We start from the raw sequence: 13,100 nt of genomic DNA, 5'->3' as shown, positions 1-13,100 counted from the left end.
ATTTTATAAAACAATTTATAGTAAATTATAAGATATGATGAAAATAATGGTATCTTTAGAAAGTCCATTTAATGGCGAGAAAAACGATATATAATATGTGTGGGTACAGTAAATAAGTAAGAGGAAAATTACAGCTAAACTCAAATACCGCAAAAATGTAAAAATAGCCTTGGTCCCAAACGGACAAAAAATGGAAAAGTGCTGTGGTCATTAAGGGGTTAAAGGGACACTGAACCCAAATTTTTTCTTTCGTGATTCAGATAGAGCATGCCATTTTAAACAACTTTATAATTTACTCCTATTATCAATTTTTCTTCGTTCTCTTGCTTTCTTTATTTGAAAAAAGAAGGCATTTAAGCTATTTTTTGGGTTCAGAACCATGGAAAGCACTTGTTTATTGGTGGGTGAATTCACCCACCAATCAGCAAGAACAACACAGTGTGTTCACCAAAAATGGGCCGACATCTAAACTTACATTCTTGCATTTCAAATAAAGATACAAAGAGAATGAAAAGAATTTGATAATAGGAGTAAATTAGAAAGTTGCTTAAAATTGCATGCTCTATCTGAATCACGATAGAAAAAAAATTGGGTTCAGTGTCCCTTTAACCCTTAATCTGCCATAACTTATTAACCTAATCACCGAACTAAACTATTAACCCCTAAACTTATAGCAATTGTCTTCTTTTCCTAATCTTCCATCCAATGTCCTCTTCATGCGTCACCGTTGCACACTGAAGCTTAAAATGCGAGGTTCTACCTTATATAGGGGTGCCCTTGCATTCCTATTGACTGAGTTTTTTATTCTTAGTCCAATCAGCCAATAAAATTAACGCTTTTTCTATTGGCTGATTGGACTAAGAATTTAAAAATCAAGGTTGTTAGGTTAGGGGTCTTGGGGGGTAAAGCTTTTAATGAGTAAAGTAGTGTAGGGGGCTAAAAGGTTAGGGGTAGTTTAGGGGGTTAATAGGTTAGGAGTAGTTTGTGGTGGAGGGTTGTGGCGGTCTAGGGTTTAAGTAGTGTAGGGCTTATTGCGATGGGGGTTGTGGCGGTCTAGGGATTAAGTAATGTAGAGGTTATTGCCATGGGGGGTTGTGGCGGTATAGGGGGTTAAGTAGTGTAGGGGTTATTGTGGTGTGGCGTATGGTGGTTTTGGAGTTAATAGTGTAGGCTGTGGTGCATTTATTTTCTTGTGCAATATTTTTAAAAGGGTTCCTTTACTTTATATTGCCAATGTAGGTGGCGATGCTGCTTGGAATATTTCACCAGCATTGCCACCCATTGTGATGTATAGTAAAATGCCTCTCTGTGATGCTGCCTTTAAACAGTAATGTCAGCACTTTTTTAATATTTAGCTTTCTTGACATGGCGACAAGTCACTTTTGAATATCTCGTTGTCTTGTGCAACTTACGATCATCGGGGCAACAGAGAGATGCCTTCCATAGAAAGTAATGATGCTCTTTGGGATACAGAATTTCACAGGGAGAGAGAAGTTAACAGCAAAACACCTGGGACTCATAAAAATCGCACTTTGCAGCAAATACTAATTAAACTGAAATGTTTTCACTTCAGTTTGACTTGTTTTTGCCACTAGTTTAGTGTGTGTATGTATATATATATATATATATATATATATATATATATATATATATATATATATATATATATATATATATTTTATGTCAATATAGGTGTATTGTGAATTTTGAGCAAACTTCAGTTCTATAAAGCTTGTGAGATAATTCAGTGAGACAAGCTTGTGTAAAATGCTTACAGCATTTCATGAAAATAAGGAAAGAACTTCAGACATAACCTGGGAACTCCCCTGTTCAGCCCAGAGAACTCCCCTGATCCTCCCACTTTCTGAAGCTGTGTTTTATTTTACAATAGAGCAAATACAAAGTGCCATGTAATTTGTAAAAGATACAAAGAAATATACAAAGTATGATCCTAATTTGTGAAAGTAACACAGAAACGTTCAAAACATAATCAAACTTTTTAAAATCACTTCTGTATCTAAATGCATTAAAATACAAATGAGAATGTGCAAAGATTAAATGTACAAATACTGGATGGACCCAATTGGAAGCATAAAGTAATATAAAATACAAAGCATAAAGTGTAAGTGTAACAAAACTCTCATGTTCTGCTGTACTACATTACACTGGGCTTGTATCTCCTTCACATACAGAAATACAGAGAACACCCCTTAGAGAAGTATAGCAAAAATTGCCTGGCTAGAATATTGAGAGAGTTCTCACAGTGTCGGACGAGCATTTTAGATCATCTCATTTAAGCCCATAGCTTTAAGGGAGGCATCTCTCATTTATATGGTTCTTCAAGGTTCTACCCTTTTTCTTTTAGCATTCAGTGAATTCAGCCACTGTGAAGTCTGCACTACAATTGAACAGTGGAAAATGACTATTTCAGTACCTCTCTGTCATACCATCCACTGTGAGCGTGGCTTCTTCTAAAAATTCTTGTTTGCATAGATTTTCTATAAACAGTACTTTATGTATGGAATTTTTAGTATAGATAGAGATACAACAGGCAAAATAAAGGTAAACCGTTATTTGTAAAATATTTAATGCACTTCTGCATGTAAAATGGGTCACTGGGAACACATTAAAGGGGCAAAAGCACAGTACACGTCCCATTAAGCTGAATCATGCTGAGTGTTGTAGTTTCCTAGATGTAGCATAAATGTGGAGTGCCTGCAAAAATACTTTGTGTGGCACCTTGGACACTCCTTTGTGTGGTTAAATGAAATAACCATAACATGGATTTTACTGGCCCAAAGATACAAAGGCTTCAACCACTGTTTTTTGGAAAGAGAGTCTTATTATGAGTATACCTGGTGTGTTTATAAATATGTAGGTGTGGGGGGACAGTATGTGACTAAGACCCTTAAACTTAAAATGTTACTCATACAGGCTCCTCCACTGACTTGAAGACTATTCCTCCTATGGGAAATATATTTGTCCTCACTGTAGCTCAATATTTAAACATGAAACTATCTCTATCCCAGATACTTTATAGAGATGTCTTGAAGGTCAGTTATCTTAAAGGGACAGTATACACTAGTTTTTATGTAACTGCACCCGCACCTGTAGAAATACACATGCTGTTGATCCGCTCCAATTTTCAAAAATCGTTCAAAATCTCCTCCCTCACACCTCCACTATAACCTGCCCTGATCTTGCTACAGCCCACTATAACAAAACTCTCTCCTCTGCATTAGACACACTTGCCCCTCCCCAGCTGCGCAAAACACCACGCCGTCAGTTACAGCCCTGGCATGCTCAGCAAACACGCTATTTGCAAAAATGCTCCCGTACTGCTGAAGCGTGTCTGGAGGAAAACTCACTCTGAACCCGATTTCATACACTATAAGTTTATTCTTCGTTCATACACTTCCGCCCTTCACTTAGCCAAGCAAACTTACTTCTCTTCTCTCATATCTACTCTTTCCTCAAACCCTAAACGACTCTTCTCCACCTTTAACTCTCTCCTCTACCCACCTGCTCCACCACCCCCACCTGTCTTTAGTTCTCAAGACCTGGCAGACTACTTTTTAAACAAAACACGTACTATCCGAAGCAACATCCCAACACCAACCTGCAATATTCTAACAACAGGCCCAATTACTCCCTCTGCCACCCTCTGTATCTTCCATCCAGCCACTGAGAATGAAGTTTCTTCCTTACTATCTTCCTCACGCCTCACTACCTGCCCACTCGACCCTATCCCTTCCCATCTAATACCCTCCCTATCTTCCACCCTCACTCCTGCTCTTACCCACATCTTCAACCTATCTCTCTCTACCGGCTCATTCCCATCTTCTTTCAAACACGCAAAAGTCACTCCCATACTCAAAAAACCCTCCCTCGACCCTAATTCTCCCGAAAGCTACCGCCCCATATCACTGCTTCCACTAACATCAAAATTCCTTGAAAAACTAGTTTACAATCGCCTAACCCACTTCCTGTCCGCCAACTCCTTGCTTGACCCATTGCAATCCGGATTCCGCCCAAAACACTCAACTGAGACTGCCCTTACCAAGGTAACAAACTATCTTCTCTCTGCTAAAAATATTGGCCACTACTCTACACTCATCTTACTTGACCTCTCAGCTGCCTTCGACACAGTTGACTACCCCCTCCTCCTACAGACCCTTAGCTCTTTTGGCCTCTGTGACACTGCTCTTTCCTGGATTCACTCCTATCTTTCTCACAGGTCTTTTTCTGTGTCATTTGCCAGCGACTCTTCCTCTCCTATGCCTCTGTCTGTTGGAGTACCTCAAGGATCTGTTCTGGGTCCTCTACTCTTCTCCATCTATACTTCTTCGCTGGGTAAACTTATCAACAGTTATGGCTTCAAATATCACCTCTTTGCTGACGACACCCAGATCTACCTCTCCACCCCTGCTCTCTCTCCCTCTGTCCTCTCTCATGTCAGCAACTGCTTATCTGGTATTTCTTCCTGGATGGCCTCTCACCATCTAAAGATTAACATGTCCAAGACTGAGCTCCTTCTTATCCCCCCTCAAGCTCTACGCCGACTTCTGACTTCTCTATCCCTGTTGACGGTATCACCATTTCCCCAAGTCTGCTGCCTCGGAGTCACACTTGACTCAAACCTATCCTTCGTCCCCCATATCCAATCGCAATCATCTACGCAATATTTCCAAAATTCGCCCTTTTCTGAGCGCTGACACCACAAAGCAAATAATCCACTCTCTTGTTATCTCCCGACTTGACTACTGCAATAACCTACTCGCTGACCTTCCTCTTTCCCGCCTCTCCCCCCTTCAATCCATCCTAAATGCCTCTACCAGGCTGATCCACCTTTCCCGTCGATCTGTATCTGCTGCACCTCTCTGTGAGTCCTTTCATTGGCTCCCCATTCACAGCAAAATCAAATTCAAAATTCTCACCCTTACATACAAAACTCTCACCAACGCCGCTCCCCTCTACCTATCCTCTCTAATACACAAGTATACTCCAGCCCGTCCACTAAGATCCAACAATGACCTGCTCCTTGCATCCGCAACTACCACCTCCTCTCATGCTAGACTGCAGGACTTCTGCCGTGCAGCACCTACCCTCTGGAACACTCTCCCTCGTGCTGTCAGGCTTTCTTCCTTTAAATGCTCCCTGAAGACTTTTCTGTTCAGGGAAGCCTACCACCCAACTCAATAATAAATTAATTTCACTTACCTAACATTTTCCTCATCTAACTCTGTATTAACATCTTTCTCAATCTTGCAGTCCTCACCTCCTGTTTCTTAACCTCCTACCCTTCTAGATTGTAAATTCACACGGGAATAGGGCCCTCAATCCCTCCTGTATGTGTTTGTAAATTTTGTCCTGTATCTTACAAGTCTTGTATTGTTTTATTTAAATGAATTGTATCCATGGACAGCACTGCAGAATATGTTGGCTCTTAATAAATAAAGTATAATAATAATAATAACTGCATGTAATAGACACTACTGTAATGAATGCTATGCACAGGTACGGATTTAAAAATCCAACATAAAACCATTTAAAAACTTACTTAGAAGCTCCCAGTTTAGCACTGTTGAATAGGTTAGCTGGAACACCCACTGCAAGTGGTTCTAACTTTTAAGTGGTTCTATAGCAAAATCAAACACAGACACTCCCCTCCCCCTTCCTATGCATATGAAAAGACTCATTAAAAAAAAAACAAAAAAAAAACTGTATAGGCTATATAAATGGATAATCTACAAAACATGTATGCAAAGAAAATTCTAGTGTATAATGTCCCTTTAAAGTGCATAGAAGTGTGAAGTCTAAGGTGGATTAATCCTTTTGTGTAGAAACATTTTCCCTTACTTAAAGGTACAGTCTACACCTTTGTCATCTTAAAGTCTTATCTTGGATTAAGCTGCAAATAGCCTCCTGTGCCCCTTTCTATATCACGCAGCAGTAACAGTAAAAAAGTTATTTTAAAATGAATATTGTTTCTGGTCACTTTGAAGTGGCTGCCAAGCTCTGCCCACTGATGACATCACGATCTGGGCTGCATTAAAGGCTTCACTAGTTACAAAGGACTCACTAATTGGATTCCACACACTGTCAATGCTATTCAGTAGAGTGCATAGATGCAGCCCAGATCGTGATGTCATCAGTGGGCAGAGCTTGGCATTCATTTCAAAGTGACCAGAAACAATAGTCATTTTAAAATAACTTTGTTTACTGTTCCTGCTGCATGATATAGAAAGGATGCAGGATATTTGCAGCTTAATCTAAAGTAAAACTTTAAGATAACTAAGGTGTAGGCTGTCCCTTCAGTTCACAGTATTGATTTTCTCCCTAGATCTCAATGCTATTATGTGTCTTATTAATGGTCTAATTTATTTAGATGCCTGGATATGTATTGGAAGTGTTTATTATCTGTACGTGTACTATTATTCAATAAAATATTTAAAAAAAAAAAGTATGTGCTTGTCTGGAATACTGTACTTATAACGTCCTCTCAGGGATAAGCAACCTAAAAGGTCACTTCCTGTACCAAGGGATTTTTGTGACATTTTTTTGAGATGTGCCAGGCTTTAGTTTAGGGAAGCAGTGTTTTACAATTCCTGTGTTGTATCGTATGACCTTTGTTTCCTTTCAGCCTATAAGGAAGTGATTATTTTTCAGTTCTCGGAACCTGCATGCCTAGATATGTTTTATTTGCTTCTCTACTAACATGGGAATAATTGTAAGATTTTCTTATGCATGGTTTTGCCTGAGGTCACAAATTATTATCTGCAGCAGTTTACAAAATTGCTTGTGGAGAAATATCTTACTGAAAAAAAAAAAATCCTGTTTAGTTTTATAGAAAATGTGTATATCTGTCCTGGCCAGAGTGGGAATATGGCACACCTTTAAAACATTCCAAAAAATTTCAGTTAGTATGGATAATAATAAAATACACTAAACAGATAAATCTCTTAAAATAAATGTTTATTCATATAAGGAATGGGTAACTACCCGTAAAAATAGTTATGGACACCGGTGTCAAATTCTAACTTATGTATATAGACTATGCAGCTGCTAAAATCATAGATAATAAAATCTTAAATAGTAAAATGTGTGATGTACACTAAAAATAGGGATATTTAAAACCAATATTCGTAATTTACGCAAATTAGACCCTCAAACGGGTCTATGCGAACACAGATAGGTTCTTATGGATGTTCAGTCTCTGTAAGGATATGCTATATGCTGGTACTATTAACTTCACAAGTCTCAAGATAAGTTTAAGTACTGCTGGTTTGAATACTGAATACGGTCTTAAATGCCTTTGATATTTGTGATGACATCAAATATGAAGATGATGTAAATTACTGTTAGTAGCGCAGGTTGTTTTTTTTGTCTCTAAAACAGAGACAAAAAGTTCTTTAAGGACCAAATTTTCTGGTAAACAGAGGCCGTAAAGGGACACTTCACCAGGACAGCAAAGAAACCGGAGACACTTCCGGCACATCATCAAGCTACTAGCCGTTGGAACCACAGTGCACTGTGAATATCGGAAAGAAAAGCCGGCAACAGTTAAACTACGAATTTGAACTTGCCGCAACAACAACTAAGGTAACTTTGGGCCGGAAGGCTGAAGATCCACATATTCACGTAAGTTAAAGTGTTTTCATCTGTTTCAACAAGGAATTCCACAACTAACATTAAGCGCTACTAACAGTAATTTACATCATCTTCATATTTGATGCCATCAGCAAATATCAAAGGCATTTTAGACCGTTTTCAAGGGACAGTCAAGTCCAAAAAAACTTTCATGTTTCAAATAGGACATGTCATTTTAAACAACTTTCCAAATTACTTTTATAACCAATTTTGCTTTGTTCTCTTGGTATTCTTAGTTGAAAGCTAAACCTAGGAGGTTCATATGCTAATTTTTTAGACTTTGAAGGCCGCCTCTAATCTAAATGCATTTTGATAGTTTTTCACCACTAGAGGGCATTAGTTCACATGTTTCATATAGATAACATTGAGCTCATGCATGTGAATTTACCATGGAGACAGCTCTGATTGGCTAAAATGCAAGTCTGTCAAAAGAACTGAAATAAGGGGGCAGTCTGCCGAGGCTTAGATACAAGGTAATTACAGAGGTAAAACGTGTATAATTATAACTGTGTTGGTTATGCAAAACTGGAGAATTGGTAATAAAGGGATTATCCATCTTTTAAAACAACAAAAATTCTGGTGTTGACTGTCCCTTAAAAACAGCGGTACTTAAACTTATCTTGAGACTTGTGAAGTTAATAGTACCAGCATATAGCATATCCTTATAGAGACTGAACATCCATAAGAGCTTATCTGTGTTCACATAGACCTGTTTGAGGGTCTTAATTGCGTAAATTATGTATATTTGTTTTAAATATCACTATTTTTAGTGTACCATCACAAATTTTACTATTTAAGATTTTATTATCTACGATTTTAGCAGCTGCATAGTCTATATACATAAGTTAGAATTTGAAACCGGTGTCCATAACTATTTTTACGGGTAGTTACCCATTCCTTGTATGAATAAACATTTATTTTAAGAGATGTATCTGTTTGGTGTATTTTATTATTATCCATACTAACTGAAATGTTTTGGAATGTTTATGAGTAAAAATAACATATCAGGAATACATATTCTGTGTATAAGTTTTTATTAGCATATCTTTGGGAATCAGCAATTCATTTTGCGCCACCTCCTGTTTAGTTTTGGTTGGCATACACAAAAAAGGGGAACCCAAAGTCACCATCCAGAATGATGACAGAGAGATAGACATCTGGTCACAGAGAAAATAGCCATCAAATGTATCTCAGTGTTAGTGTGAGACCTCCTCTTGCACCCCATTGCTCACAGTGCTGACATAATGATGGGACCAGGTGGCTCTTGACAGGGGGTGACAGTTCAGTAAATGAGTCCCTGATTGTATCATACCCACTTGCAAATCGCACCCAGGTGCAGCAGGGTCACAGTAGGGCAGGGCTTGACTGGTTTGTATCATACCCACTTGCAAATCGCACCCAGGTGCAGCAGGGTCACAGTAGGGCAGGGCTTGACTGGCGCCAGATTGATCAGACTGCAATCAAAACATGCGGCACCTACTTGCCTGCCTATAACACAGACTCAGTGATAAAGGGTCCACTGTTCAGGGGCAGGGCATCTGGGCAGGGCTAGGGGGCTGCTGGATCGTCCAGGTGGGATGTTAGTAAGTCAGATCAGGGTGGATTTGATTTGATTTTAATAGCAATTTAAATCACTAGTTAGTAAGCCTTGATTTAAATCATGGTTTTCTCCAAAAAAAGGTTTAATTTTTAGAATAACATTTCCAGTTATATCAGAAACTGACTGATTTAGTCATATACCATTAGAAATACATAGATAATTATAAAATTATTGGTTGGTGAACTTGTAATAGGTTAATCATTCATATTTGATCAACTTTTCAGCTGTACTTTATTGGAAGGAGACAAATAATCATTACCGTAATGATACCAGTTTAAATAGTTTTAATTTAACTAATGAAAATGTTACCTTAATGAAAACAATTGCATTGCTTATTTAAACTAAATCATTATAGGGTTCACTTTTACTGCTTGCCCCTCCCTCCTCACACTTATATACTTGTGCAGATCTATTCCACTCTAAACAATCCATTCATTAAACTTCTGAAACTTAGTAAGGGTTTGATTCTGTGTACATAGAATTTTAGGGGAACAATGGGATTAACTGGACAGTAAAATCAAAATTAAACTTTCGTGATTCAGATAAAACACTCAGGTTTAAAACAACTTTCCAATGCACTTCTATTTTCTCATTTGCTTAATTTTTTTATTTTTTAATGAAGAGCATACCTGCTAGCTGCTGATTGAAGGCTGCATTTATATGCCTCCTCACTGGCTTACCCAATATGTTCAGCTAGCTCCCAGTATTGCATTTCTGCTCCTTCATGTATCTTAAATAGAAAGCTATCTTTACATAGTTTTTTTTCCTAAAAAAAAGCATTTTTTATTAAAAATAATAAAAAAAATCTGATTTAAAGGGACATGAAACCTAATTTTTTTTTCTTCATGATTTAGGCAGAGCATACAATTTTAAACACCTTTTCAGTTTTTGTCTATTATAAAATGTGCTTTATTCTCCTGGTATCATTTGTCGAAGGAGCAGCAATGCACTACTGGTTTCTAACTGAACACATAGGTGAGCCAATGGCAATTGGTATAAACTGTATATGCAGCCACCAATCGGCAGCTAAAACCTAGGTTCTTTGCTGCTCCTGAGCCTTCCTAGATAAAACCTTTCTGCAAAGAATAACAAGAGAAGGAAGCAAATTATATAATAGAAGTAAAATGGACAGTTGTTTAAAATGGTATGCTCTGTCTAAATCATGAATGCCTAAGTATTCCTTTACTGTCCCTTTTAAATAAAAAAAAATAAAAAAAAAATCTTATTTAAAATTATTTTTTTTTTTTTTTAATATTTGATTTAAATCATTGATTTGTATCCAACCTATATCAGACAACAGGTAGAAGTCAGGACAGGTTCAAAACATGTAAACCATGTGTGTCTGCAAACTGATTAATCTAGCGCTACGTTCTGTGTGCGCTCACAAGACCTGTCCCTGTGCTATGTATCTGTATTTACACTGCATATTTTCAAATGCTACAATAATAGTAGTTAGTGTCACGGAATAATATTCTCTTAACAGATAATAAATATATATATATTTTAACATATTCCACTCAACAAAAACATGTCATTTTGTTTCACTTTATTGACCTATAAGTAAATTGAGCCTTTGCATGGTTGTTATTTGTATCTTTGCTATAATTCTAACATTTCACACAACATTAGTAAATACTGACCTGTTTAGCTTATTTAAAAAGTAAGAGGATGTAAATCTGGATGGGGAAGGGAAACGTCTGTGTCTCTTCCTTTTTGTATATGTAGACTTACCCAATGCTGCCACTTTTTCTGCATACTCAACCAACATCCCTCTTTCACAGGAGACCCACTCATGGATGTACCACTATCCCCAAACTTGCCTTGGAGTTGAAGCAGATCATTCATTGCACCGCCCTCACCAAACTGCCCCCAGCCACCCCATTACGGGTGATAATGCCTCTGGCACAGCTCACCAAAGGAGCCAGCTTGGAGGACCTTATAGAGATGTGCATTCAGTCTTTTGGTGAGTGTAATTTCTATCTCTAACATGGAGTGTTATCAATATAACTATGTATTTTACAAAATGATGGCAATGGTTTTATATTTGTCACTGTGATTCTTCACCTATTGCCTAGAAGAGTTTCAGACTTTTTTTTTTAACTAAAGAGTTTATTTCTGAAAATCTAGTTACTTATATATCTGTACTTAATACTATTATTTTTGTTGACAAAGCATAAATACGTGACGTGGATCCTCCCTTCTCATCGAGAAACTTTGGGAATAGGTTTATGCATAATCCAGATCTATTTTTGGAGCGAGATGATATGAGGGTTGAGTCCTGAATAAAAATGACTTCATTTGGAAGTGCATTGGCCTTTAAGCAATAGTAATGCATTCATTATGTTAAACTATTCATGAATATCATACACTGTATCACATGGAACAAAATAATAATAATTATTATTTTAACTTAAATTGTATGATGTCAATTATGTTTATAAAATTGGTAGAATACAGAAGAGATTTTCCTAATTTAGAGGGACATGAAACCACAATTGTTTTCTTTCATGATTCAGATTTCTAATTTAATTGTAATTTAATTTTAAACAACTTTCCAATTTACTTATATTGTTAAAGTTGATTAATTCTCTTGGTATCTTGTGTTGAAGGGGCAGCAATGCACTACTGGGAGCTAGCTGAGCACATCAGGTGAGTAAATGACAACAGGCATATAAGTGCAGCTACTAATCAGATGCTAGCTCCCAGTAGTGCATTGCTGCTCCTGAGCCTTCCTAAGTATGCTTTTCAATGAAGGATAGCAAGTGTACAAAGCAAATTTGATCATTAGAAGTAAATTAGAAAGTTGTTTAAAAGTGTATGCTCTATCTGAATTATGAAAGACATTTTTATGTCCCTTTAAGATGTAAGACTACACAATGATATGTCTTGGTTAACAGATCATGTTTTCTACCAAAACAAACATATTCTTTTCCTAATTCATACAAATCTTCCAGCCCTCTTCTTTTCATGCTTCAGGAATGTTACCTCAAAAATAAAAAGTGTATAGAATGATAAAATATATCTATAAATATCCAACTACATCTTGCAGGGTATAATAACCACACATGCATGAGCTGTGACCCAGCTCTAAGAGTAAAGCACTTTATAATGATAATGGTTTTCAAATGACAATGTACTGTGTTAACCTTGCATCTACACATCACAGACACACATACACACACACACACACACACAGACACACACTGTAACAAAGCCCTTCCACGAATAGTCACTTCAGCACGAAATAATTTTTTAGGCTGTTTTATTTTTATCAGCAGTTTTAAACATGTGGTACACTTCCCCTTTAAATCAAACATAAAACAAACAAAATCCTACTCCTTTTTAGGAGACTAACTATACCTGCAATATTACCTTACTAACCAGTACTGGGCAGCTAAGCTGGTCTTAGTTAATAAAACAAATCAAAATAAGCAGAATAGAACAATGTTTGCTCACCAGTCTCTTGTTTCTGCCAGCTATACATTCAGACATACAGCAAGGTCTCAGTTCCACCCAGTGGCATCACTAGGTTTTGTGTCACCCGGTGCTGTAACCCATGGTGTCACCCCCCCCATAATGTCTCCCTTTCTCCACTTGGCTCGGCTAGTTCTACATAGGAAATCATGGGAAGCATGTACAAATTATCTGTATATGGTGCAGTGCTGTATGTATCCTCTGGGGTGTGTGTATGTGTGTGTGTGTGTGTGCACAGGGGGTATGTTTTAGTGTGTACAGGATGCATGGGGGTGTATGTAACTTACGGGTTATATGAATGTGCAGGGGCTTTATGTATTAGTGTGTGTATAAGGTGCAGGGGCTGAATGTACATTTTGGGGTATATAGATGTACA

At 37.5% G+C, this 13,100-nt stretch overlaps 1 protein-coding gene across 1 annotated transcript in view; it reads left to right on the top strand.

The window, feature by feature from the left end:
* The window catches only part of RASGRP1 (RAS guanyl releasing protein 1), a 108,158-nt gene that overhangs the window by 10,684 nt on the left and 84,374 nt on the right, over positions 1 to 13,100 (top strand). Inside the window, exon 2 of the mRNA XM_053697965.1 lies at positions 11,032 to 11,213. Within this exon, the coding sequence (XP_053553940.1) occupies positions 11,032 to 11,213 (182 nt within the window). The remainder of the gene's footprint in view (positions 1 to 11,031; positions 11,214 to 13,100) is intronic.

This window comes from Bombina bombina, chromosome 1 (genome assembly GCF_027579735.1).
Source record: "Bombina bombina isolate aBomBom1 chromosome 1, aBomBom1.pri, whole genome shotgun sequence".
In the NCBI taxonomy this organism is placed as follows: Eukaryota; Metazoa; Chordata; class Amphibia; order Anura; family Bombinatoridae; genus Bombina; species Bombina bombina.
This window is presented reverse-complemented; position numbering and strand designations above follow the sequence as displayed.